Source organism: Fusarium coffeatum, assembly GCF_003316985.1.
Source record: "Fusarium coffeatum strain FIESC_28 chromosome Unknown BRIP53273_contig_199, whole genome shotgun sequence".
NCBI lineage: Eukaryota > Fungi > Ascomycota > Sordariomycetes > Hypocreales > Nectriaceae > Fusarium > Fusarium coffeatum.
Genome location: NW_022157992.1, coordinates 8,837 through 36,507, shown reverse-complemented (window position 1 = coordinate 36,507; position 27,671 = coordinate 8,837). Strand labels below are relative to the sequence as shown.

The following is a 27,671-nucleotide window of genomic DNA, read 5'->3' as shown; positions in this document are numbered from 1 at the left end:
GTCAAGTGAAGAAGTGCCGTGATATTGTTACCAAGGGTTCCCTGCCTTGTCATGGAGTTTATGATTCAATTTGTCACGCAGTAGCCATCTTGTTGGAGATAGCTTCGTGAAATCAATGTTCAAGCTCGGCATATAGGGTAACCAAACTGGGTAAGCCATTCGATGTTCCATGATACATACTTTAACATGAACATGATTTTAAGCATATTATCCATGATGATAGGATGACTAGGGCATAAGCCAATCACTAAGGTTGCTATCGAAATATTTGTTGTTGATAGCAAGGCTTACGACAACGAGTTCGCCGATGTTACATCCAGATGTCTTGTCTACACCAAAACATATCGTCGACTCGTGTAATCTTAAGCGACGCGAACAACACGAAAGAATCCTTCAAAAAACAGGCCATTCTGCATGTCGTCTACAGAAGTTCTGACATTAGTCAGTATCTAAAGACTCAATTAGGCCGGGCGACGACAGCATACGCGTGGCCATCTCGCAGGAAGGGCGATCGGTCTAAGCACCCGAGAATTGGAAGGGCGGGCCTATTCTTGACCTTCGCCCGAATTATACTGCTTGCGGTTTAGTGATCGCCACAGTAAGTGTTTTTAGACAGGGGCTAGAGGCTCGTTTCATGTGTCAGTGAAAAAAACAGAATACACGTATTGCACGTATAGAAAGTCTGTGGCAGTGCTCGAGGCTTGGCATGAGAAAAGCTTCGCAAGCGTTTTCAAGGAGGATCCCAGTAGGATTCTGCAGCCATGACCGCCGGATGTTGTTGCTTTTGAGGCCGGTTTATTGAGATGGTCATTGCAGCGATATTGAATGTTGGAGCTTGGGCCTTTTCTGTATCATCGTCCAATTGTCAGGGGAAAGTTGAGGATGTCTGGGCCGCCATACGTCACCTAAATTCTGGGGGATAGAATGGGTGCATTAGGGTGGTTGAGAGATGACATGACACCCACTAAATTTGAGACTGTTGGACGCCACAATACCATTTATGAGAATAGCAAAATGTATCAAAAAGGTACGGAGATAATTAGTACTATAAATGCTGCTAGATTGATTGAGTGATGTTTTTATATGTCATGGGAAATAATGACAGCCAGGACACCTCCAGAAGACATTAATGATTTACACGGTAGATGGGCAGCGTAGCACGCAGTAGTGGGGCGCTGCGGCTGTGATTCACTCACTGCACGGGCAGTGGACCTTCACAGCCTCCAACCACCCCCCGGCCCCATCCTAGCAGACCTCTCCAGGCCAGGACTTCTGTAACATCAGCAGCAGCATCACCTCAAGAACAAAAGGGACGGTAAGGCCGGGCAGGAGCACAAGATTTCCATTCTCAGGCTGCAGCCTTCCTCTTACCATGACATTTCAATGAGGGGTGTTCACTTTGCATTTTCAACCTCAACATTCGTTTCACTTCACCTTAACTTTAACTGCAGCTTATAATGAATTCTTCAACGGCGAACGCCCGCCAAAGGCGCATTATACAATTATCGCAGCAATGGGGCTTCTCTCTTCCGCCCAACGCTCCAACTCCTCTTAGTCGACCAGCTCATCCAACGTCTTTTCGAACACATGACGACGATAATGTCGCCGAAGACCTCTTGAAGAGACGATCTGCTGAGGTGGCTCAATTGCGACCTAAGAGTGGTCTCTCCAGAGCTTTCTCATCCAGCAATCTCAAAAAGGGCAAGCACTGGGATACCAAGTACATATGGGAGGTCTTGAACTCGTGGGTCGATAGTTCAGGCTCACCAGGTGTCGCTGAGGCCTTGATTGCAAAATTGGCGGCTGCAGGCGTTGATCTTAGTGGTACACAGTCACAGAAGCAGGGCTTACTGAACAGACGAAAAAGCACTGATAATGGACTCGATCGCACTCGTTTACTGAAAGCCGCCATCGAAAGAGACCAACATGACATGGTCCACGTTCTCATACCGCATGCCGACCCCATCACCCTCGATATTTGTCTACCAGCAGCTATCAGGACACGGAATCCGCGAATTGTCGAAACCTTGCTAAGATGGGGAGCAAACGCCTCAGCGACTGCCGAAGGCCAGGATGAATTCCGCAAAGCTTGCGCTGCTCCAGTTCTATCAGAAATCGCCTCACTTATTCTAAGATCTGAAGGACGACCGTCAGAAATCTGTGTTTCACAAGCGCTTACAGACGCCACGAGAGCGCAATGTTTCGACACTGTCCTGCATCTAAGTCGTTCCACAGCCGACTGCAACTACAACAATGCCGAGGCTCTCAAAATCGCCGTTAACAATGAGCGAAGAGATATCGCCATGGCAATTGCGACAGGAAACAAGGCACCTCAGAACCCCGGTCTGGCCGAGGCTTTCCAACAGCTCATCGAGAGCACAACCATGAGTCCCAAGTCGAAACTCGATTTTGCCGAGTTGTTGCTCTGCTGTGGCGCTCAAGGACCCATATTAGAGCGATCACTTGAGATGGCGTGCGAGTCACAATTCTTCGAGATGGCTGACCTTTTGGCTCGTTATGGAGCCTCAATAGAACATAATGACGCTTCTGCTTTGAAAGCTGCCATATCGAAAGGCCAGGTCAATCTTGTGATTTCTCTTTTAAGCGGATCTTCCAAAATTGATCCCTCCCTGGCATCAAGTTGTGTCCCATTGATCCCTCAGCAAGCGGACCCTGCGACGCGACAGGCATTGCTTTATTCATTACTGAAGAGAGGCGCGAATGGTCCTGTTTTGAACGATTGTTTGATCCACGCTGCCAAATCTGGTGATATCCAATCAGTTGAGCTTCTCCTCAACCCTCACTTCCGCGAACCACCCAGCCAGGAGCCAAATGGCCACGGAAAGCCGCGCATTAGTAACCGCCATGCTGTCGCATCGCCTGATCACCAGAGAGGAGAAGCCTTGCGCTACGCGGTCTCGGCAGGGAATACAGACATGGCTGCCACGATTCTTGCCGCAAGGCCCTCGAACGAGACCCTTACCGAGATCTTTCCTCTGGTCAAGAGTCTTCCCAACACCGAACGGTATCGTATGGTTGATATGTTCTTGAGGGGAGCAATGACCGGCCCAGCTTTACATATTGCTTTGCAAGACGCGATTGCCGAGGATCCCTCGCAGCGAGATGATGCCCTCATCAGTCTTTTACTCAAATATGGCGCAGACATCAATTACGACGAAGGCGTTGGACTCCACACTATTATTAACCAGATGGACGTCCAACTGTTCCATACGCTCATGCAAAGCGCATCGCCTCAAACAGCCGCCGCAAGACTCGCCGACGTCATGAAGATTGATAACCACCAGATGCGGTATGAGATGTTGAAGGTGCTATTCCAAGCGAGGGCGAGTGTTGGCGTAAAGCAGGTGGCAGAGGCATTATTGGCAACTCTCGAGGAGAGACCTGTTGATATGTCACTACTCGAGCTTATTTTAAGACAGGGCAAAGCAGACATCAACGGCCTCAAGGGAGAGATTCTGAGGAAGGCAACACAGAATTCAGACTTTAAGGTGCTTGATCTGGTCCTTGGCTTGGGCAAACATGACACGGACACGATACCGATTTGTCTTGAGAGCTTAGGCACACTTCCTCCAACCGATAACAAGGGATGGAAGCTTGATGTGATCGTGGGCAAGGCACCCAGGAAACTCAACCTGGACAGTCTCTTGGTACAAGAAGTTCAAGTCCTTGCCCAGGATGAAACAGGTCGTGCCTCTTTTTCAACGCTGCACAAGCTTCTAGAACTTGGCGCAGACCCAAACACCCACAAAGCCAGAGCATTATGCTCTGCTGTTGCTGCGGCCCGGGAGCTCGTAGTCGATGCCTTGTTTGGTTGCCAAAAGCCACCAACGCCGGCATCCCTGGCATCTGCACTCCCCCAAGCCCTGAAGATCACAGACCCAATGAATCGATTAGCATTTACGAAAAGAATAGTCGAAGCTGGAGCGCCTCCTCGAGAAGTAAACAGAGCTTTGATCCACGCCATCGACCACTTCATCACAGATATTACCTTGATTAATATTTTGGCCGGCTTCGCAGATGCCTCTGATGGGGAGGCTCTTGCACTGGCTGTTTCCAAGGAAGCACCTGAAATCCTTGATCTGCTGCTTTCTCGCATCAAGCATTCTTCCGAGAGCAGAGACTCTTGTTTGGAGAAAGCAATGAAGATCACTGATTGGACGAACAGGCTCAATATCTGCAAACGATTGGCAAAGGCGGGAGTCACGACTCAAGCCGCCTCAAACGCCCTACTCATCGCAGCGCGAGACGGAGACCTCGAACTTGGAGATGTACTGATTGCTTATGGAGCCAGTATCTCTACCCATGGAGGCCAGGCTATAATAGAAGCATGCCGTGGAGGTTCTGTTGAGGTCCTCGATGTACTGCTCAAGTCCAATGCCGATACCCAAAAGGCAACTTTGGAGCGTGGCTTCCAGGCTGCTACTGAAGTTGGAGACTTGAACAAGCGCGCGATGATCTTTCAGCGTCTGCTGAAGAGGGGAGTATCTGGTGAGGTTGTGGACATTCAGCTTGTATCGGCTGCGAAGTCTGGCGAAGATGGACATGAAGTGCTACGTGTGCTGCTGGCAGCGGGCGCTGACCCCAACTTTAGCAATGGCGAGGCAGTTGTTGCGGCTACGAGACTTGCGTTTGTCAGTAGCCTTGAGTTGCTTTTGGGTTTGTGGCACCAAGATGGCAATCAGGTATGTTGTTGTATGAGATGCAATCGGTGAACATCCTACTAACATTAATCCAGAAAAAGGCGTCTCCTCCCACTTTAATCAGAGCCCTGAAAGCCTGCTGGAAACTGGAACAGGATACCAGGCTTCGCATCATTGAAGGGCTGTTCAAAGCAGGCATGCCGGCTGTGGACGAAGTTCACATCGCATTGAGCAAGGCTGTTGGCGAGGACGAGCCAGACGAACGCCTTATCAAACTCTTGCTTGAGTCTGGGGCATCACCTTTTACGAATGGCTGCTATGCTCTTATTCAAGCTGTCCAAGGCGCAAAGGTGTCAGCAGTCGAACTGATCTTGACTTGCGATTTCAGCGAGGATAACATACTCGCGGCTTTCTCAAGTGGATTCTCGGATGCTTTATTCAGCACATGGTTCTCTGCGAACGGACTTGCGACTGCGAAAATGCTTCTCGCTAAAGGTGCTAAGGGTGAGAGTGTGACTCGAGCTCTTGTGCAGGTCATGAAGGACAGCACGGAAGAAACAGAGGGTTTGGCTGATGCATTTGTCGAACTTTTTGTTTCTTATGGTGTCAGTGTTGACTTTCAGGATGGAGAACCTCTTGTTTGCGCAGCTTCAAAGGGTAATGCTTTTTGGACTGAAAGATTGCTTTCTTGCAAACCGTCACCGCAAACGCTCACACTTGCTTTCGAGCGTGTTTTCGATACTGCGAGATCACCTGAGGAGGTGTTGAAGCTGTTTGAGCTGTTTTCAGGATATAGGGATGGGGAAGCTGGACTGGATGTCATGACCCGAAGCGCAGGATCTGAGCCCATTTTGATCAAGGCGATCTCGCAGTACCCACGCTCAGCAGAGCTGTTGCAGGTATTGCTTGATGCTGGTTTCTATCACGACCAAACTACGACATACCACATTCACGAAAGCGTGGAGGAGCCTGAAGAAATGACGGTGCTACTTTGGGCGATTGCTCAGCCTCAGAAGAAAGTCAGCTCAGCACTGATTAAGATGTTGGTCGAACGTGGAGCAAATGTTAACTTCGAAACGGCTATCACCCGCTCTACACCACTTATGCTTGCCATCCAAACTCGTCGACCGGATATTGTTAAGGAACTACTCATCGAAGGAGCTAACGTCGATATTACCGATGCTATGGGACGAACACCTCTTGCGATGGCAACCGACATTGGAGGCGAGCTCTCAACTCGTATGATGGGCAACTTGCTCGCGATTGATCAGTCAAAGGACGACGGATCACTTCACAACGCTGCGAGAGAGCTCAACCTGGCAGCCGTAACAGTTCTCGTGGATCACGGTCATCATCCCGACTTCCCTAGTCCACTACACGATGGAAGATCTGCTCTAGGCGAGGTCTGTCGCCACGGCGCAGGCTCTTACTCAGGCAAGCTCACTGCGGACGGAGAGAAGCTTATGCAGAGAGTCATGACCTTTCTGATTGATGCTGGGTCTGACATCAGCTTGCATTCGCATGGGAAATCTTTACTGTTACTCTGTTTCGAATCGCCCGATCCCATTGCGACGACTCGAACCTTTTTGAAGGTAGCTATGTGGAAAGAGATCAACAAACCATACAACCACTACTCCGACGGCGAATTTACCTACTCTCCCACAATGTACATCCAGAAGGTGCTGCCTGAATCGGATACTCGGGATCAGCTTCTCACCCTCCTTCGGGCGAACCGGGCAGTGGATGTGTATTACGCCAACTCTGGGGACCAACCTGAAGATGCCATTGGTCTGCCAAGCGATATGTTAGTTCAGGAGCGCGAACGAAAGGCCAGACTGCGACGCATAGCCCTCGAGTCAGAAGATCACGCTATTGCTCTTGCTCGAGCCAAGGAAGTGGCAAGCGTGGAGAGAGATATCTGGAACAACAAGGCCGAGATTGAGGATGCTCGTCGTCGCAGACTCCACAACGAAGACATCAATGCGGCACGACAGAAGGCCGATCTCGAAGAGTCGCTCTTCAACGCTGCACTGAAGAGACGTCTTTCAGAACAACACAAGCTTACACAGTCAAGTCTAGAGCGAACGAAGTTAATCGCTGCAGCCGAACTCTCGGCCGAAGAAGATCGCCAACAGAAGATGCTGGAATGGGAATCCAAGGTCAACTCCGAAAGAGCAGGCAATGCCCAAGCACTCAGCAGCTTACGTATCAGCGAAAGAGAAGAATTGGATCGTATTGAGAGAAGTGCAGAGGACAGGATAAAGTCGAGGTTGGAAGCACAGAAGAGACTGGTGGAGACACAGGAACGACTGGCAAAGAGGATAGGAAATGTGCCTGGAGGACCGGACGCCAGGAGGCAGATTGGCTATGTGGAGGAGGTTAACTAACGACTCTACGACCAAAATGGAAATCACTGGCTGGTTGGAAAGGAGTTTGGCGTGTATTCTTTTACAGAGGTTTATACCAATAGTCTTACGAATAGTGAGATATCATTAACGATACTTTAAATCAAGTCAAATTTTGGACATTCTTTCACGCTTTCATAAGCTATGGGCGAAGTCGTTGATGTAAAATTTTCCTTGGTGTATAACACATGCTGATACATTGTAGCTAATATAATAATGTCGGCACTGCAAATGTCGACCGACGTCTATATAGACAAATGAACCCTCATAGTCCGAACTGACAAACCGCTAACCCTGAACGCCTATAGCAAAGCAATAATCGTCCAGATACAAATCCTTCCAGTACCACAGATCCTGCCAATCGCACAAATAAAGCAAATATAATGGTACAAACCTAGTCCTTACGCGCCATCTTGATAGAATCAGCACCAGTCTCAACAACGCGGAAAGCATCAGCATCGCCCTCTCCACTCGCAGCCTTCTCATACGCAGAATCACTTCTGTCGCAAAGAATATCGAGATCGGAATCGCTGAGTACTTCTTCGCCACCAGACACTTTATACACTTGTCCGTCCTTGAGCAACAGCGCGCGAAGGGATTCAGGGTCCAGATCTTCGCGCATATCCATCTTTTGACCCATTGTTTTGAAGTTACCCTTTTTGATAACGAGTTTTTCGAGACGGCGTTTTGCGTCTGCGGAGTTGAGGAGGGTTTCTTCGACTGTGTCTTTTGTTGCAAGGCGGAATACTACCACGGGGCGTGTTTGGCCGATTCTGTGGCAGCGATCTTGTGCTTGGAGATCTTGCTGAGGGTTGAAATCTGAGTCGAATAGAATGACTGTGTCAGCAGAAGCGAGGTTAATTCCCTGTCCACCAGCGCGCGTTGAGAGAAGGAAGATCTTGTAATCAGGATCGTTGTTGAAGTCGGCGATTTGGGTACGGCGACTATCCTGTGCGACTGAACCATCGATGCGACAAGTTTTCCAGCCGCGAAGTTCGCGGCAGTAATCTTCCAGGATGTCTAGCTGGGTCGTGAATTGAGAGAAGATGAGGACCTTGTGACCGTCCTCAAAAAGGCGAGGAAGAAGGCGATCTAGTAGAAGCATCTTTCCGGAGGCTGTTACGATGGAATCGTCTACGGGAAGATCTGTAGAAGCGTTCCAGGGATTGTAGAAATTGTGCGGTGAGTTGCACACCAAGCGTAACTGAGCGAGGGGGTTGCCAAGTTTCTTTTGAGCAATTTGCTTCTCTGTTTGTTGTTAGAACAGTCCAAAAGGTGTAGAAAAGGGAGTCACTTACTTGCGAGCTCAAGAGTCTCTGCCCGCTCACGCTCCTCAGGAGTCATCGACGCTTTGTCGTCCACCTCCTCATCAGATTCTATCTCGTCTGCAAGTTTGGCTTCAAACTCATCGTCCGACATCTTCTCCTCATCCGACCCAGCGTCCTTGTAGGTACGAGTCTTCCTTGTCCTTCTGCCTCGACCTATCGGCGTTGACTCGCGGGTTGACTTTGTACTCTTTGCCTCTGGCTCTAAAGCGACAGGGTGGTTCTTGCGCTTTGTGCCAGGTTTCTTGGGAGTTTCGGTAGCTTGAGCAGGTTTGGGATTCTTGGGTGGCCTTCCGCGACCGCGCTTCTTCATCATGATGGAGAAGGCGTTGGGCTCGGGTTCCTCTGATGCGACCTCTGGTGCGACCTCTTTCTTACGAGAGGACTCGCGCACTGGGAGGGACATGGTCTTTGGTGGCGCACGACTGCTGGATCGAGATGACTTTGCACTGGGTGTCGCTGAAGCACTGGCGTTGAGCTTCTCTATGACCTTGTTCTCGAGATACTGACGAGTATCGACCTTCTTGTTAGTAAGAACATTGTATAAGTCCGTCTGCTCCTTCGTCATAGGCGCAAAGAGCACATATTCGCGCTTCTTGGGGAGATATGACGCGACATCCGATTTGACACGTCGTAGCAACATGGGTTGCAAGATCAAGTGGATCTTCTTGACCAGTTCTTGCTTCTTTTGGTCAGCGATGAATTCTTCGGTTCCCTGCTCATCTTCAAGATCTGAGAAGTCAAACCAGGATTCGAAGGCCTCCCAATCAGTGAAGATGTTCGGTAGGAGGAAGTGAAGCAGTGACCACAACTCTTTCAAGTTGTTCTGAAGAGGTGTACCTGTGATGAGAAGACGAGTAGCTGAAGAAAACTGGCGAAGCTGCTGGAACAGTTTGGCCTCTGCGTTTTTCATGCGGTGACCTTCGTCAATAATGATGAACTCCCAGTTAATCTTGGACAAATTGTGTTGATCTCTGAGAACCATTTCATAGGACGTGCAAACGACTGGAAACTTGGCGGTAGGGCGCCCTTTGTTGAGATGCTTCTGCATGCTGGTTCTGAAGATCTTCTCACGATCATCTTTGGTGCCGTGGTACATGATCACAGGAATGGAAGGTGTCCACTTATGAAACTCATCCATCCAGTTGCTGAGCGTACTGAGAGGTGCAACGATCAAGTGAGGACCAAGGTAGTTCTCCTGCTCACGGAGCAAAGCGATGAGCGCAATAGTCTGTACAGTTTTGCCTGCGACAAGTTAGCTTTGCGAGATTCTGATGACCATAGGCGCAAACGTACCGAGACCCATCTCATCAGCCAGAATACCGGACATGCCCTGAGAACAAATCTCATACATCCAAGTCAAACCCTCAAGCTGGTAGTCGCGCATAGTACCGTTGATCATACACTTAGGCTGCTGCGCCATCTTCAAGTTATGTTCACCGAGAGTCGTTCCATCAAGGCTACTCCCCACACGACCCAGAACTTGGGTCTTCTTGGTGAGAATGTCCGAGAAGGCAGCTGACTTAGCGAGCAAGTCGTCCAATTCTCTAGCCTTGGCCTCTCGCTCAGACTTAGTCTCCGCCTTCTTCTTTTTCTTCTTCTTAAGAAGAGCCTGACGGCGTTTCTCTTCATTTTTCTCATTTTCTGCACGCGCTTCCTGTTCCTCTTTCACAAGCGCATCGTCTGCGCCTTCGAGATCGTCGTTTGTCTCAGGCGGCGAGCTCGGTACACTGGTTGGAAGGCGAGAGTTTGAGCTCGGCGAGCTCACTGTACTCGGTGTCGCCATCTTGGAGAGAAGTTTTGAAAACAATAATTATATATAAGATAAAATGAAAATGAGAATAAGAGCGAGAAAGAAAAATGAGCGTCAGGGGCTGAACTCAGCTCCCGAGGTTGGTTGGTGGTTGCGGCGATCCGCTAGTGGGAAGAATGATGTAGTTGACTCGCCTCAAACAAGGAGAAGCAGAAAAAAAGAAAAGAGCAGTGACTAAACCAATTGAAGACACTGGCAGTGAATCAAGAGGACTAGGTAGAAGTGACCAAGAGAGAAATAGGCAAGAATCTGTACATACAGTAGTCAATATGCCAATTGACTTCTATTGTTACTCGAGTAACAATATCAAGGGTCAAGAAAAAAGGGCGTACCGCGTAAAGAGCTGCCAGGCAACCGACGCGAGAAAGGGGCGATGTCACGAGTTAGCGTGTCTCATTTTGACAGCCACAATTGACAAGCGCCACACCAATGACAACGCCTTCTTCCCCGCCAATACCTCTACCCAATTACCCCTCCACCCCACCAAGAGAAAATATCAAGACAAGACATCTCGATAACATCAATCTCATAGTGAAGCTATACCCAAGCTTCACACACTCACCACGTTATCCCTTCGCCTACTCCGCCAGGCATCCAGAAGCCTCCCAGCTTTCCGTCCCCTTACAATCTTCAGAATGGCTTCCTTCGCTTCTCAGACTTACACTCCCACCGAGGAGGCAGAGATCCAGCAATGGCTCACCACCTCTGAGCGTCTCAAGTCCCCCGAGGACAAGCCCACCATCCTCGAGACTCTCAACAACCACCTCTCCAGCCGATCCACCCTCCTCGGCAGCAAGCCCTCCAAGGCCGACGTCGCCATCTACGAGACTCTTGCTCCCGTCGTCGCTCAGTGGTCACCCGAGGAGCGCACCGGCGAGAAGGGCCACCCCCACATCGTTCGCCATGTCGACTTCGTCCAGAACTCTCCCCTTTTTGGTCTTGATGTCAAGGATGAGAACAAGGTCAAGGTCAACCAGGATGAGGTCCTCTACGTGAAGCCTCCCGTCGACGCCAAGGCCGAGAAGGAGAAGAAGAAGAAGGCTGCTGCTGATGCTTCTGCTGCTGCTGGTGGTGAGGCTTCTCTCGTTGACCGCACCAAGGAGAAGGTCAAGGAGGTTGTTGAGGGCGCCAAGGAACGAATTACTACCGATAAGCCCAAGAAGGAGAAGAAGGAGAAGGCTCCCAAGCAAAAGGCCCCCGCCGCCGCTGCTGCTCCTCTCTCCCCTGCCCTGATTGACCTCCGTGTCGGTCACATCCTCAAGGCTATCAACCACCCCGACGCCGACTCCCTCTACGTCTCCACCATTGCCGTCGGCGACAAGCCCGGTAACGAGGACTACGTCGAGTACGAGGGCCAGATCTGCCGAACCGTCTGCTCCGGTCTCAACGGCCTCGTCCCTCTCGAGTCCATGCAGGGTCGCAAGGTCGTCGTCGTCTGCAACCTGAAGCCCGTCAAGATGCGCGGCATCAAGTCCTGCGCCATGGTCCTCGCCGCCTCCCCCAAGATCAAGGAGGGTGAGGTCGACGACCACAAGGGACCCGTCGAGCTTGTCACTCCTCCTGCGGATGCCAAGGCTGGTGACCGTGTCTGGTTCGAGGGTTGGGAGGGCCAGCCTGAGGGTGTCCTTAACCCCAAGAAGAAGGTCTGGGAGACTTTCCAGCCTGGTTTCACCACCACTGATGGTCTTGAGGTTGCTTTCGATGCTGCTGCTGTTGAGCAACTGGGCAAGACTGGAACTGGTCGTCTTGTTACTGAGAGCGGTGGTGTCTGCACTGTTCCCAGTCTCAAGGACGCTGTTGTGCGATAAATGTATAGATCGATTACGTATCTTAGAAGTGTAGATAAACAAAAATGTGAAAGACAAAATTGTATGTCAAATGATACTCGAAGGTTCAGACACCAGGACAACTATTAATATGCTAATTCTTACATGAGTTGTGATTGGAACCAAGGTCGTGATAAATGCTGCCTTCAAAACACGATCCTAGCTTCAGATTAAACCGTCCATAAAATGCGTGAGGTGAGACCATCTAATCATTCAGGTCATTCTAAACCAAGTCTTAATTTATCTTGCATCTATACCCCCAGAATGCATGTATACAACTATAATACAGAAACCAGCATAGTCGCAACCACGCTCCTCTATGCCCAATGCTTTTTGTTATCCCGAAAAATAACTCTCTAAACGCCAAACAAATGTACGTATGTGCAACGCCCCCATCATCAATAGTAATACATTATTTTTTCCGTGATCAGGAGAAGAAGTATTGGCTCTCTCGTAGACTCCTAACATCAAAGTCACCCTATTCATTATGTCAGCATTATATCCAAAGAAAAAGTGGGAGAGGGAATCGTACCTTTTCAGGTATCTTGGGGAAGGTCAAGGGACGCCAGAGAGAGATGACCTTCTTCTTTGCGATCCTGGGATCCTTCTTGGGGATGATGACTTCGGCTTCGAAGTTGGTGTGCTTCAGGCGGCTGATGAGCCGAGCACTGAGCTCGTCAGTAGATATGCCTTCAGGATCCATCTCGTTTACGGCCTCCTTGACGACCTCCCTGAGGTTACCTTCTGAGGCGGGGATTTCTCCCAAACCACCGGCACTCTCAGAATCGGCCGCAATCTCATGGTGCTCATCGGCTTCCATATCTTCGTAGATGGAAGCAGGTGTAACGATCTTGCGCGCAGCCTCCAAGTCCCACGGGTTTCCGGAACGAAGAAGGCTGTTGCGCTTGTGCTCCAGCAGCAGTTCTTCCTTTTGGCCCAGCTTACTCTTCTTGCGGAAATCCCGGATGGCCTCTCCAACAGGAGTTTCTGCAGGGATGGTACACAAGTAGATCGAGTTCTTGTATCGTGCTTGGAACTCTGTTGCTAGTCGCCCAACAACATCTTCCTCGTGAATTCGGATGAAAGCATCCCGGAGAACGCCATTTAGGATGTCGACATCAGCGGCATGAGTCCAGAATGAGTCGTGAACAGCGGCGAAATTCAACCCCAAGTCATTACACTTGATTGCGGAAAGAAGCATATGACTCGCGTCCAGTGAGTGGATGAAGTTGGGAGGGAATCCTTGAAGCTGTTTCCTTCGATCAACAGGGTCAGTTCGACCGAATGTAGGGTAGTGGATGGCCTGCAAGCAAGTGCGGATCTCTCTGGTAGAAGCCTTTCGGTACGGCTGCACAACAGGCATTCGAAGGGGTGTGGTCCAGACAATCGTTGACCGGAATTGCGCACTCAAGTCATTCAATTCCTTCTTCTGGGTGGTAGCGGTGATCTTTGATGTGGACATCTCATCGCCCTTCTCTTCCACGAGCTGATCGAGTTGGGCTTCGGTCAAAGCCTTGCAGGCTCGTGCGCCAATCTCGCCTAGCCAGTACTGAATATCGTGGGCACCACGGAACATAGTTCCGAGGGCTCCAAAAATGTGCTTGGCGATATAGGTGGCAGTGACAAGATTGGGGATTCCGGTCTCCTTGAACATGTTCGGGTAGATGGCGTCCAGCTGCTTGCAAACTTGTTGTTTAGCACCAGAAAAGGTAACGCCGTAGACATTGGTCATAACGGTCTGCTTCACAACCTTTCTCGTGATCTTGCCCATGCAAATCTCGCCCAGCTGGTTGCCGGCTTCGGCGTCTTTGGCAATAGATTCCTTCACAAGGTTCGCGACCGCCATATAAACATCAGCTGGTCGGTCACCCGGTGTGAGATTGACCTGCTGAGCACCCCAGGTATCACCACCGAGGGCTGCATAATGCTGCAGTCCATTACAGGTACCATCCTGATGCACTGGCAGACTGGAGACGTATTTGGTAGGATCTTCAAGGTCATGCGCAGCCTTCAACTCGAAACAAGCAGCCAAACATTGCCAGGGGTCCTCGGCCTTCAACCACCAACGACTGCCATTCAGAGGGTTCTCAACACTCTCAATAATGTTGGGCAAATTGTCGGTGGTGAATTTCTCTCTCTCGCTGAAAGAGGCCTTGTCGAAACCGTATAAGTTAGCCATATGGATTTTGAGCCATCTAAGACCCTTCTCGCCGAGTTCCTTGCCCTCGGCAAACTTCAACAGGGCGCGGGTGTGATCAGCTCCCATGTGGTTCAGATATGTTGGAAGAGGATAGGCGCGGCCTCGATAGTCCATGTTGTGAGGGAAGTAAATGACTTGCTTGCGGAATGCGCGCGCAATCTCAAGCTGCAAGTTCATGTAACATCTTTGAGAATGAAGGGAGGATCGCTCGTTCTCAACCTGCTTCACGCCTCGATACCATGCCCGGCGAAGGAGAGGGTCAGAGCTGGTAGGCTCCTCTGGATAAGGTAGATCAGGATTGAGAGTGGGCATGTTGGCAATCGAATTTCCTGTATTCCAGGCCTCTACCATCACATCGAGCACGGGGTTGTTAATCCTCCATGGTGTCTTTCCCAAAACGTCTAAGCCCTTGAAAACTTGATCCATATCTCCGCGCTTTATGGCAGCTTTGGTGTAGAGCTTCTGCTCAGCATCTCCTGATTTGAGACGAATCAACGAAGCTTTGCTTGATAAGAAGCCTCCCTCGCTAATACGTTTCCAAGGCTTAGGCTCGGCAATCATTGGGAGGTGCTTGGCGAGGAAATCACCCATAGGCTCTCGCTTCAGGCGGTGAACTAGGTGGGCGTTGAGGAACAGCATTCCGACCTTTTTGCCCTTCCTGGGTGCGTGCATATGAGAGAAGGCAGGTTGAAGCTGGCTGATTCTCTCCTTGGAGATCGGATGTTCCTTCTCAACTTTAATCTTCGCAGTCTCGAGCAAACTCTTGACCAAGATCGCACCAACTCGAATGCGGACTTGGGTGGACCATGAGCTCTGAGCAGGATGCTTAACATCAGCGGGCTCTGAAATGGTCTTTCCCTCACCCGCCTGGGCCGCCTCAGCTTCAGCCGCCGGTGTTTCTCCAGTGAAGTTGACCTTGCGGGTTCGGCGACGCTCTCGTTCGGTTTTCTCGCGGACCTGCGTGTTGATATCATCCTGCACCACACGAGCAACATCGGTGAGCAAACGCTGAACAACTACACCCTTATCAACACCTTGAAGAGCGCTGAAGTTGAGCAGGGTAAGGATCGTGACTGCAGCCAGTCTGGTCGGGTCGGCGAGTCGTAGAATTGGACCGTAGATGCAGCGTTCCAGGTCCTCTTCGGATTTGTTGGGGCTGTCCTCGGAACGCTCAACCTGGAGGATCTCCTCTTTCAAGCGAACCTCCATAGCTTCAACCCAGTCTTGTAGGGATGCAGCAAGGCTGGTTTCGTCACTCTTATCATTCAGGGCCGTGTTGATGCCCATCTTGTCGAGATTCTTCTTGGCGTTCCGCCACTTTCCGATAGCGACATCAATGGAGTCTTTCTCTATACGAGTCTGGAACTCGCGCTGCTCCGCAGGGGACAGTTTGGAAATGTCCACGTTTTGTAGCTCGCTAATTAGTCCCAGGTTGTTCTTCAAGGCGCTCAAACCCTCTCCACGTTGAGGTGTTGGTCGAATCTCGGGGTAGTCCACGTTCACTTGCGAAGCCATATTCTCATCAAACCCTTCCTCCGCTTCCAAATGCTCTTCTTCTGCCATAGTGACATATTGAACCTCGTCGGAATCGGGGGCGGGGGCGAAAGTGTAGGTGGGGCAGATTTCGGTAATGACACCAAGATCTTGGTCGCTGAGAATATCGGCCATACTCAACACTCGCAAGCCAGCTTCACCGGGAGCCATGCTCATATAACGGTTGACGAGGCGTTCCAGTCGTAAGCCACGCTCAGAAAGGAGTGAGGCCTTGAGCATGCATGCGATTGTCTCTGCAGTTTGCGGTAGATCCATGTTTCGTATTTGTAGCTCGTACCACTTGTGTAACATTTCGGCTTCTTTTCGGTCGGGGGTCGTTCGCATTTGATCGAGAGATGCACGCAGATATTGGTTATGTAGGATAATCATTTCTTCGCCAGAAATCAAACCGGTTGCATTAAGTCGCTTCAGCACCAGAGCTGCTCTCTCAAGCTTGCCTACACGAACACAGGCATCGAAGACAGGAATCATCTCCTCGACTTCACCAGGGACACCCTTGTTGTTCATCTTGCCAAATGCTCGGGCTTCTGGAGGTTCTGGGACTGTCAACAAGTTCGTCGTCGGGTCCAGTGGTCGAAGTTCGGAGTGAGCGTGTGGAGGGGCCTGGAAGGGACGTAGGCCCGACCTGGCAAGCTGGTCTTGTAGAGCATTGTAGTTGTTAAACTGGAAATCGTCTACAGCTGTGGCGAGGTGTCGACCATGCAACAGGCTTGTACCAGACTCTGAGCCGCGTTGTTTTTGGGGTTGAGGTCGGAAGTGCTGTGTAACAACACACCGTCGGCCGAGGGTCGATGTCGCAATATGTAATGGTGTCGATCTGGCGGCAATAATGCCCCTCCGTGTTTGTCGGACGAGCATTGTGATGGATAATATTATCGGAAATTTTTGAGGGGTCGAAGGTGCGTCAGGCGACAAGCAAACTCAAGAACGGGCATGGATTGCCCAATCGTTGTTGCTGCCGCGTTGTGATATAGAGAGCTCGAATCCCAATTTAAGGGTTCGAAAAAAAAAAAAACGATTGAAGAAAATCGCTAAGCTCTTATGAAATAAGCTAATAACATTTGAATCTTGAACACTTGCCAACCGAGTCTTTCTCAGAAAAAACCGGGAGGCGCATGAGACAGAGGCAAAGTCAAGTCGGTCTCTCCAAATTTTTCAGTGTAAATGGGCGAGGAAGTTTAGAAGCATCCACTAGAAGCAGTCACGTGCTGAGATCGAAGTTGTGGCAAATAAGAAAACAAGGGACTTTTCTGTCTCCACTTTCGAATTGTCAGCGGAAGTTATTGGCCGTTCGACAACATCGTCTAAACTCAAGTTAAAGATGATGATGTATTGAATTATAAAGAATATGATGGAGTAATTATTTGAAATATATGTCTGCTCCATAAACAGGACCGTTACTGATTTATGTAGCTGTATACATCTATCATGAAGATATTTTCCTTTTTTTTTCGAAATCTGTAGGTCAGAAAATTTGGTAACGGACTAAAGCATCCACCCTAGTATCCCCACCTACCACGCTGCCCTGTGACAGATTCGGTACTGTAGAAGCTGGAGCTCGGCTGTTCCCCACTTCACGACTGGGTTGATCTAACCATGACGATCAATGTCTTTCCAGCTCTTCAACATCTGAGTTTTTGTCATTCTTTCAACTCACGACGACACTCAAGATGTTGAAACGTCCCGTCGCTGCAGCATTGAGTTGCCGGCAATGTCAATCGGCCATTGTTCGCGCTGTTGTGTCACGTCCAGCGACAAGTCCTTTTCGCACTTTTCCACAGACCACACGACATCTTCCTAGCCTAGCGACGAGGTTTTACTCAGACGCCAAAACGATCGATCCGATAACCGAGAAGAGCGCTTCCATTTCAACTACGCCGAACGATACCCTCGACGATTCTGCTAACGTATCACCGGAGCCCGCTGAATCTGAGGATGTTCCCTGGTTTCTTGAAGTTGAGGCCCCGCGACACGCCGAAAGCCAGCATGCCGTCGAGCTGCCAAAGGTCCCTGAAGGCGCGCCGGAGGTCATTGAGCCAATGATCAAATACATCTTCGAGGATATGGGATTGGATGATATTTCACTTCTGGACATGCGCGATCTAGATCCTCCTGCTGCCCTTGGTCCCAATTTGATCATGCTTTTTGCGACAGCTCGCAGTGAACGACATCTTCACATCTCATCCGGTCGCTTTGTACGATGGCTTCGAAAGCACCACAACATTTCTGCACGAGCTGATGGACTGATTGGACCTGGTGAACTTCGAACAAAGTTGCGTCGACTTCGAAAGAAGGCGAAGCTGATGGGAACCAATACTGCCATTATTCCTGGTGGCGATAACGGTATCTCCACCGGATGGGTCTGCGTCAACTTTTCTTCCAGTGGTGACGAGATTGATGAAGCGGCCAAGGTCGACGATACTGGTCGCTTCTCTGGTTTCGGTGCGCCCCAGACTGGTACCACGGTGGTGGTTCAGTGCATGACAGACTCTCGAAGAGCAGAGCTTGACTTGGAGACTCTTTGGAAGGGCATCTTGAAGAAGAGCCTGAGAGAGAACAAACAAGCTCGCGGAGAGAAGATCAACAGTCCCGAGGAACTCGAGCAACTTCTTGCTACTAAAATCCAATTACCCAAATCAGCATCGGCTTTACAATGGCAGGCTTTGCAGAATGCCTCACAGCAACGGCGTGCTTATACCACCAGCGCACGACGACTACAGCAAGACCTTGAGCCAGAACAAGCGCATAGGGCAGAGCGCGCTTCACGAGAGGCCGACATGTATTCAAACGAGAACATAATCGATTCCGATAGCATACACACCGAAACACATGTAAGAGCCCTAGCCGTCGTCCGCCAGTGGTTCGAGGAAATCACACTTGCTGGATCTCCTCTTACACCGAAGATGATACGTCAATCTGTCAGAGCCGCACTGACAGGATCCGCACCAGAACTGGCCGCAAAGGAGCGACTCTCCTTAGTCGATCAAATAATTCGGACAGCCGAAGAGAGAGGCATGGAGATTTGGACCCCTTCGATGTTCACGACGCTTATTGATGGTTTCTTGACATCACCGTCCTACGGCGATCCAGCGCTCGAAAGGGCTCGAAAGAACTTCGAGACCCTCCTCGAGCGATCAAACTTCAAATTTGAAGGAACGCAACTTTATCGCATGATGAGAGGTTATGCAGATCGAGAAAACTGGACACGTTTCTGGGAACTATTCCGCAAACCACATCTATTCAATGAACAAAGACCAACAAATCTCTACATATTGGCTTACAACACACTAGCAAATACTGGAAACCAGATCATGTGTATTGAGAATCTACGCTGGATCTATACTGAAATGCGCAACGAGGACCGCCAGATCGGCATCGTGGGCCCGGTCTATGATTCTCTCAAAAGATGCATCAAAATCGCAGACCCAGCATCTGAGTATCTTCTAGAACATGCCAGCATGTTTTATCCTGATGGCACAGAAAAGAAGCCTCACGCTCAAGCAAGACTCAGGAACAGAGAGTATCTCGTTTTGCACAGGGAGATTGAAGCGCTGCATAAGGAACATGCCATGCAACTTGCGATAAATCCAAAATTGTACCAAAATTGATACAGTTGAAGGGGACTCGGCAGAGAAGCAAAATCAGTATAGACACTTCAATACAAATAAATGACTTGTTATTTCCGTTTACCATTTCACAAAAGCCCATCATACTAGTAACACAGACGTCAGAGTCTCAGGAACTGGCCGTCGGGGGGATAAGAGACGAAATAATTTGGTCACCTTATGCGAGCTTAGGCTAGCAGTTGGATTACTTGATTCCTATAGCCTAGGTAGATAGAGGGCAATTCTTCTGATACCCTGAGGACAGGCTATATACTACCAGTACCATCGCATCTCAATCGTATATAGTATTTATATCCTCGAACCTCTTGGCTCTCGTAGTCAACTCTTCTTAAGAGCCTCTCTCAAAAGCGGCGCAACCTGTTTCCTGCTCGACGCAAGCTCATGCTGCCTCCATGCAAACCTACTATGGCCATGCTGATCCAGCTCTCCATTCTTATACGTCTCAAGCTTCAACTTCTCTCCCGCATCAGCCACGAACCTATCCACCGCCTCGCGACCCTCATCGCTGATACCCCACACAAGAAGATGTCGCTGGAATTCGCCCTCGGGATGCGACGTGGTCATTATACTCGCCACATCAAGCTCGCGCTCCTTGACCCAGTCTTCAAAGGCCTCCAGCATAGGCTCTGCGGCGCCGGCTTTGCTGATGAGGTAGTCAAAGTTTTGCACGACGCAGCTGATTCCGAGCTTCAGACCTGAACCGCTCCACTCTTTGTAATCCTTTCGGAAAATATCTCGGAAGCTCAAGTCAGAAATGTCCTCCTTTACGGCGGAGATTTCGTCAAAGTAGGCTGTGCGGTCGAAAGTCATGCGCTCCTCCAGGAATGACACAGCCTTGAGATCCCTCTCGCGGACCTTTGCTTCAGCTGTCATGTTTATCGTATCGGAGATGATAGGACCTATAGCAAGTCTGACGAGTTTATCGTTCTCAGTAGCTGCGTCGCTGTCCTCCGCATCCTTGGTCGAAAGCTCCTCCCAGATTTTGCGCTCCTCATCCACGACCAGACTCATGCAGCTTCCGCAAGGTTCGATGACTCTCGGGCTGGCATCTTTCCTCACGACGTCTTCATCGGCGTGGTGATCGACACAGCCTGTAACTTGTTCGGAGTATTTTGTAAGTGGGCCCGTGAGTGAATTATGATCAACCAGCAACCAGCGTGTCTCTTCAGGTTCCAAGTCCGGCAGCTCAGATAAAGTCAAGAGGTCTTTCAGCGTAAGCCCAGCATGTTTGAGAACAGCTGACATCTCAGTGCGAAGGGCCAGGTCTTCGCGGGGAAGGTTTGAGAGGGGGATGTGTAGAGTGTGAGGAGGGGCATGGCTGCGAAGATAGGCATAAACAACAGCTGAGCAGAGAGAATCAAGATCTGCTTCATGTTAGTAAAACTCATGTTGGGGTGTCTGTAAACTTACCTGCAGACTCGTTTCCTACAACAAAAGTGAGAGGTACCGTTCGTTGCGCAGCAGGTGCTGTCAAAGCAGCCCTGGCCTTTACCAAAAAGCTGTTCAAAGACAGCCTAGAAGACATATTGAAACTGACAGTTGATCCTCATTTATAAAGGGAGAAAGAAAAGCGAGATGCAAAAAAAAGACAAAAACAACAGACACAAAACTCACGACAAGAGTCCCTGCATGTACATTTATGTAAGATGTAAGTTAACTCCAACGGTTCAAGACGTCACCAAGCCAACTTTGCAGGGATGCATGGGGGATGTCAGCCACAAAAAAGCTGTCACTTGATGCCCCATTCTTTTCTCTAAGAGGATGATGGGAGTTTGCTTTGCAGCGGTTGGGGCATTCAGCATTGCTGACGGAAGCATTAAATAATGCAGAGGATATATGATACTACTATAGAGACAGAGGGTTTGTTTGGTGGATGGCTATGTTTGTAGGATTTGCTGTTTCATTGCATTGAAAGTGACTGATATGCGGATGTGGGTGATATATGCACCTTGAACAGCCCTGCCATGTGGATAATGGCCGACATCCATTCATGAGAAGGCAGTTATTTCAACGATGGGGTTGAAATTTTATGTATCACGTCAAAGTCGGATGAAGTCAGTTTGTGTTGCAAGACAAGGTTGGCTGTCTGTCTCAGCCACTGTCTTAGACTTCTGACGCTTTGACACTGACAGCAAGCCCTCTAAGGCTACGAAATAATTTGGTCGCTTCATGCGGTAAGATCGATATTCAGACAATGTACTTTATTTTGGCGGCCAATACCCTCCCACTTGGAGCACGGCTTGTCTGCTAGCTCACGGCACTTCAACAGCCCCAGGACGCATATTGACACTTGAGCTTTTAGCTGAACCTACACATATTATGATAGACTTTTCATTCACTTTATCCAAACCAGTACGTAGTGATATATTAAGCTCGCTTAGAGATTGACCATCAACCAGAAACTCCATAAAAAAGCGTTATTTCATGTTTCATGGCATCTCCAGGGTACGGTAACCTCCGTGACTATCACTCTCACCGCCTACTATATTCAGTAACACCATGTCATATTTGTGATTCTGCCTATCCTCCCCTCCCCTCCACCCCCGCTACCGGTCCCGCCGTTACACGAGCAGGAAGCCCAGGGTCCATCCTCACCCAGGCCTTGGCCTCCGGCCTTGCAGCGATCCTGTTTCTTTTTCCATTTTCGCAAAGAGTCATATTCTTGATTTTGATTTCATTCCCTCACCCACACAAAACTACCATCCAAAATGCCTCCTCTTCGCCTCGCCATCCTCGAAGCCGACACACCTCAGCCTCAAACCCGTGATCGCTATGGCGGCTACACGGGCGTTTTCACCGCACTCCTCGAAGCAGCCGCAAAGCCTCAGAAGCTTTCTGATCTCGTCACCATCAAGGGCTACGACGTGGTGAATGATCTGCACTGCTACCCTTCTCTCGACGACATCGATGCGATTCTGATCACTGGCTCTCGCCACACGGCGTTCGATAACGATCCTTGGATTCTTAAGCTCGTCGAGTTCACGAAAAAGGCTATTGCGTCGAACCGCGTGCGTGTCGTGGGCGTGTGCTTTGGACATCAGATCGTTGGTCGAGCTGAGGGCGCCAAGTGCGGTAGGAGTAATAGGGGATGGGAAGTTGCTGTCACTGAGGTTGATTTGACAGCCAAGGGCAAGGAGATCTTCGGGTTGGACAAGATGGTAAGTTCCGGTTTGCGCCGTTGTTTGTGCGACGGTAAGACTAACTGTTGTGTCACAGCGCATTCACCAAATGCATCGCGACATTGTCGACGCATTCCCCAAGAACTCTGTTCCCCTGGGCTCCAACGAAATCTGCGAAGTCCAAGGATTCTACTCCCCTGGAAAGTACATCACGGTGCAAGGACACCCTGAATTCAACGAGGAAATCATTTCAGAAATTCTGTTCAACCGTCACACTGTTGGTATCTTCACGGACGAGGTCTACAATGATGCCATGAAGCGTGCGCCTCTGCCTCATGATGGAGTTGCCATTGCCAAGGCCTTCCTCAAGTTCTGGAGAGAAGGTTAGGGAAATTGAAGAAGAACTGCAAATTGTGTATTAGTATAAAAGGGGAGGATCAGCGTTCGAATTACATAGAACGATATACGCGATGCACGAATCTGTCTCGGTAGACTAATGAAACAAACGACTTTAGACATACTTTGTACCATGAATTTTGATATTAATTCGAATGCTCGTATTTCCCTATATCTTCTAAAATGTACCTGGTATAATCGTCCAGTGTAAAAGTATATAACGCCTATCAATGCAAATGTCCGCGCCTGTCGTGGATTCACCAGGACATATCGTTTTTCAACGGGGTATCATCCTCCTCGCCTTAATTGCCGTCTTTTTATGACAAAAATCCCAACCGTGTATATGATCCTCATCAGTCGTCTCTATCCCACCAGTCAGGAGCCGCTCTAGCAGCTTTGCGAGCATCTTGGCCAGCTTGTCGCTCCATCTCCCACTCGGCCTGTTCTTGTTCTCTTCTCGCCTTCGCGAATCGCGAATCAAGTGTCATCTCCTCTCTAGTGCGTCCGACTCTTGCACCGACATCGGGCGCTTCTTGTCTTCGTTTCCAAAATCGTAGATTAAATCGTTTAAAGGTTTGGTTAAAGGTCTGACTATGTCTCCAAGGCTTCTCTTTTAAACAAAAGACCAAAGAGTCAGCTAGACCATGGAGACAAAGAAACACGATACTGGCTAGCCTCATGCCATAGGGTGCTCCTTTGCCATATCCGGTAAGTTGAACGATAAATGGCAAGATCCAAATGACGACGTAGACTATAGGATAGATAAAAAGTAATCGGAGTTGTCGCAGAATCTTTTCGCGTGTCTTGACAGTTCCGGGTGCGTTGATGTCGCTCTGAGTCAAGACAAGGTTGTTCTCCGCAGTCTGGGGGCGTTCGGTTTTGCGGTTGAGTATGGTGAATAGGTTGGGTATATTTGGTGTTTTGGAAGTTCCGGTTGTGGAAAAATAAGAAGCGTTTCGCATCATGCCTGCAGGTCGAGTGGGTGCAGGGTCATGTGTTTGCTGCTGAAACTCAGGTTTTGTGTAAGTGGCTAGCGGTGCAATCACATCGTCGGAGCCACATCGTGTGGTCCCTGTTGAGTTTTGAGAGTCAACCTCCACCTGCTCTTCCTGAGCGGTGAGGTCAGTACCAAAGTTAGACATCCACATCTGCGCTGATCCCCGACGAGCCGTACGCGCTGAATGCAATTTACTAGTATATGCACTTCCAGGCATGTCCATTTGGAATGAGTTGAGGGTGGCCAGAGAGGGCCTGGTGGGACGGTCTTCGATAATGGTACAAGAGTTCCGTCGAGAGGCGTTAGATGATGGTATGAGTCCGTGGTATCTGATTGTCGGTGTAGGAGGAACAGTGGCGCTTGGCTGCTGGATCGGGTCAAGGCTCTCGAAACCAGACATCTTTGAGAAAGTGTTCCCAGAAGTATTGTTTTCCGCACCAAATCGACTCATGAGTACACGAACGTAAACGTATACGCCTATGCATAAGAAAAGGATAATGGCAAAGGCCAAGTAGCGAGGAATCCATGAGAGAGCGAGTCTTTTCCACATAGGATTGAATGGTAGATAACAGAACTGGCCAGTGTTGATATAGCCGGGGCTCTCAATGAATGCCAGTGAAGCCATCACAACGGGAAGAATGGCGGCGAGGGCATAGGCAGCCTTTCGATAGGGATAGAGACCCTGCTCTCCACGGAAGATGAATAATGCGGTGTGCACAGAGATGAGAGCAACAGAGACGTCGGATGCCTCAATACTTAATGCAAGAAAGAATCCGCTGACTTGACAAAATGTTTCGTCGGTTTCGATTTTACCAGCGACCAATTCTACGGCAGGGAAGACAAGTAACCAGAATGTCTTGAACATATCGCTGTAGATGAGTAGCATAATAAGGCTTCAAATTGTGTTAGAAGGATGGCCTATGAAAATTGTTTGTGGCGACTCACTCATGGCGAAAACTTCGTCTCATACGAAAGAACCAGAAAGAAGTGACTATTGTTGCAAGAATACTGAAGGATGCAACGGTCAGAGTCGCAACGTGTATCGCATACGTCTGATAGGGTGTTAATTCGGCCATGGTGAAATGTTTTACTCGTCGTGGCTCGAGAGCCTGCAATGAGGTTGTCCATGGTGAAGTTGAAAAGCCCAGGGCTTCGTCTGGATGAAGCCAGGGAGACATGGTGGAGATGATGATGATATGTATGTGGATATTAGAACTGTCGGTCCGTTATTCGCGGAATAGGTACGTAATAGTGCTTCTGATAGCTAGCGTGGTAGACCTGTCGATATCTTGGCGTTTGGTATAATAATACTACCTATATTAAAGGGCGAGCGGAAGTGGTCGGTATGATATGACGGGTTGACACCACCATGGCGAGTGACAGTTGCAAGTTGAGACCTGAGAGACAAACCTCTCTCGCTTGGAACGTGGATGAGTCGAGGGTCTAGGTCCTTATCAAACAAAAAGACTCTAGTAAATCCTCAAGGCCAAGAGAAACCAGAGCGGTTATCCGAAACTTTACAGAAGAGAGGCGTGTTAATGTAATGATGGCCGGTGAGGTCTATAGCCTACATTGTCCTCTTCCGCTTTAGTTGATAGGTTGATTTGATCTCTTAGTGTTGCGCCTCCAAGAATTTGACTTTGATCTTCGTTCCTGCCGTTTCTCAATTAACTACCTCCGCGCACTTTTGGGAAGGTGCAGTGCAGCACTGATTCACTGATTCATCCGGAGGCGGCAAGGTGAAACTTAGTCACAGCAGGCGCATTGGGTCAATAACGAGATCTCCTCTTTGCTTTGTTTTGTGCATTGGATCTCCCGACACTACTAACCCACTCTTACCAACAAGAAGCAATGAAAATTACCCGATTAGTTGGACACTATCCTCTGGCGCCGTTCTTTTGGCAAGGCCTCGACTCTCAACAAACTCGCTTAGGGAATCATGTCATCCGTCAAGGGATGCCAAGCAAAAAAAAACGGGATAATCAGAGACACGGGATATCTAGAGCCAGTATGTCTCCAACGAAATTGGATCCATTCCATTATCTCATACTGACGAGTCGCTTCGGGGTATCATCTATCACAGCAAGCAGGAAATGCGCAAACATGGCCGACGACATTGCATTGTCCACACCGCAACAAACATCTCTCCTCTCGTCTCGCGGTCAATATCAAGTGACAGCTCAACTCGAAAAACCCTGTTCGCTAGCAGCGCGCTACGTAAGGGCAAGATCTACTTCAGGGCGAAGCGAATCCTTTCATTGTCCTTCCCGCGTGCCACGTCCGTCAAGGCGCCGCCATCCGTCTTGGGGGCTAATCCTAATTCACAGGCGATTGGCCGAGACCTTCTCAGCCTCTCGATCTTGCGCGATGCACTCCCTTTGCGGCCAATCTAAAATTGTTCTCACCTATTGAATACCACTCGACGTCCCCCAGTTCGGCGAGGTAGTAGCGGGAGCGGGTGTCGAGACTCAAGATGAAAGTCCGACAAATATGACCTAACTTGCATGTCACTATGGATGGGCAGTGGCAGCGGGATGGTCGAGCAGCCCAAAGTATGTTTTTCTGTTCCTGAATCCCAATCGGTTAAGGCGCGAACTGCTTTACTGGTCGATTGAGGTTAAGATGAAAGATATTGAGGTCCTGACGGCATAAGCATTCTTACTCAACATCCCTGACTCAACTCGGCTGGGCCTTTGAGTGGTGCCCGAGTCCCCGATTTCCTATTCATCGCCTAGATTTCCAATCGTGGTTGTCTCCGCATTTTTACAAAGATCGCCGCAGGGTTCTTGACCTTTGAAACCTCACACGACCAACACAACATGGCACCGGATGTTGCTCTTGGCATTGAAGCAAACAATCATCAACCAACAAATATTGCTTTTATTGTCTGACGAAAGTGAATCATTCATCTCTTCTCAATACCCGTTACCTGGGTTCCTGCATATACCCGAACCTCCGAGTGGCAAACTTAGAACCAACTAACAGAATTTGACCTGGCGACCCCGAACCAGGTCAGGAACCGAGTCGCGGGTCCCTGAACCGCGAAGAAATGATCCAAAAATGATCTAACTGGCCTGGCCAGCACTGGTTCATTCGAAATCTTGCATGGGCAGGGCACGCAGCAACGCTTAGGGCTAACAAAGCCTCTGAGAAAACACTGTCTGCTACCACACGTCGGTCCTGGAAGGACCGAAACTTGCGTATAGCTTTGTCCGCCTCCGCTCAAACTACCGTTTGCCACGAGGTTGGCGTCGAATACGTGACGCCGTCCTTTTGTTATTGACCATCATCCCCATTTTTACGACTCAGGAACCCACCTTTCTTGCGTTGAGGCTCTCACGAACGGAGTGACCGCCGTTCCTTTGGTCCACTTCCCCATGACCTTGAACTGATGTCAAAAGATGTCGTTCTCCGAAGCTGAAAATTTGCAGACGAGTCTGCCATACTGCTCTGGACTTTACGGAGATGAGTTTGGGTCTCCTTCTGGTATCAATGCTGCAAGCGAGGTATCCGTCGCGCGGCGCTATACGTCGTGCATTCCAGTCCCAGTCTTGGCTCTGGATTTACCCTTCTCGCTACCGACTCACTTTCTGTTATTCTACGGTAAAGTTGCTACTCGCTAAATCTCGTCTGTCGGAACTTTCGCATCTTTGCCCACGTTCCAGGGATACCGGTCATTATCCTCGCTTCCCCACAGCAGAGTTTGTCGATCAATGTCTGATTAATCCCATTCTTATGTTTGAATGGAT

At 49.5% G+C, this 27,671-nt stretch overlaps 8 protein-coding genes across 8 annotated transcripts; 4 read left to right on the top strand and 4 right to left on the bottom strand.

The window, feature by feature from the left end:
- Positions 1 to 1,457: 1,457 nt before the first annotated feature.
- Positions 1,458 to 7,048, top strand: FIESC28_08465 (uncharacterized protein; the record flags this gene model as incomplete). Its single annotated transcript, XM_031162603.1, has 2 exons — positions 1,458 to 4,703; positions 4,757 to 7,048. 2 exons carry the CDS (start codon positions 1,458 to 1,460, stop codon positions 7,046 to 7,048), a joined length of 5,538 nt encoding a protein of 1,845 aa, XP_031013295.1.
- Positions 7,049 to 7,460: 412 nt separating this feature from the next.
- FIESC28_08464 (uncharacterized protein) lies at positions 7,461 to 10,177 on the bottom strand (the record flags this gene model as incomplete). Its single annotated transcript, XM_031162602.1, has 3 exons — positions 7,461 to 8,314; positions 8,365 to 9,636; positions 9,688 to 10,177. The coding sequence occupies 3 exons, from the start codon at positions 10,175 to 10,177 to the stop codon at positions 7,461 to 7,463; spliced, it is 2,616 nt and encodes an 871-aa protein (XP_031013294.1).
- A 662-nt stretch (positions 10,178 to 10,839) lies between these two features.
- On the top strand, positions 10,840 to 12,012 carry FIESC28_08463 (uncharacterized protein; the record flags this gene model as incomplete). The annotated part of the gene is made up of 1 exon (XM_031162601.1): positions 10,840 to 12,012. The coding sequence occupies one exon, from the start codon at positions 10,840 to 10,842 to the stop codon at positions 12,010 to 12,012; it is 1,173 nt and encodes a 390-aa protein (XP_031013293.1).
- A 445-nt stretch (positions 12,013 to 12,457) lies between these two features.
- FIESC28_08462 (uncharacterized protein) lies at positions 12,458 to 16,642 on the bottom strand (the record flags this gene model as incomplete). The annotated part of the gene is made up of 2 exons (XM_031162600.1): positions 12,458 to 12,508; positions 12,563 to 16,642. The coding sequence occupies 2 exons, from the start codon at positions 16,640 to 16,642 to the stop codon at positions 12,458 to 12,460; spliced, it is 4,131 nt and encodes a 1,376-aa protein (XP_031013292.1).
- An 812-nt stretch (positions 16,643 to 17,454) lies between these two features.
- On the top strand, positions 17,455 to 19,392 carry FIESC28_08461 (uncharacterized protein; the record flags this gene model as incomplete). The annotated part of the gene is made up of 1 exon (XM_031162599.1): positions 17,455 to 19,392. One exon carries the CDS (start codon positions 17,455 to 17,457, stop codon positions 19,390 to 19,392), a length of 1,938 nt encoding a protein of 645 aa, XP_031013291.1.
- A 336-nt stretch (positions 19,393 to 19,728) lies between these two features.
- Positions 19,729 to 20,935, bottom strand: FIESC28_08460 (uncharacterized protein; the record flags this gene model as incomplete). Its single annotated transcript, XM_031162598.1, has 2 exons — positions 19,729 to 20,774; positions 20,821 to 20,935. 2 exons carry the CDS (start codon positions 20,933 to 20,935, stop codon positions 19,729 to 19,731), a joined length of 1,161 nt encoding a protein of 386 aa, XP_031013290.1.
- A 1,183-nt stretch (positions 20,936 to 22,118) lies between these two features.
- FIESC28_08459 (uncharacterized protein) lies at positions 22,119 to 22,917 on the top strand (the record flags this gene model as incomplete). Its single annotated transcript, XM_031162597.1, has 2 exons — positions 22,119 to 22,568; positions 22,627 to 22,917. 2 exons carry the CDS (start codon positions 22,119 to 22,121, stop codon positions 22,915 to 22,917), a joined length of 741 nt encoding a protein of 246 aa, XP_031013289.1.
- Positions 22,918 to 23,278: 361 nt separating this feature from the next.
- On the bottom strand, positions 23,279 to 25,100 carry FIESC28_08458 (uncharacterized protein; the record flags this gene model as incomplete). The annotated part of the gene is made up of 2 exons (XM_031162596.1): positions 23,279 to 24,815; positions 24,868 to 25,100. 2 exons carry the CDS (start codon positions 25,098 to 25,100, stop codon positions 23,279 to 23,281), a joined length of 1,770 nt encoding a protein of 589 aa, XP_031013288.1.
- Positions 25,101 to 27,671: the final 2,571 nt, after the last annotated feature.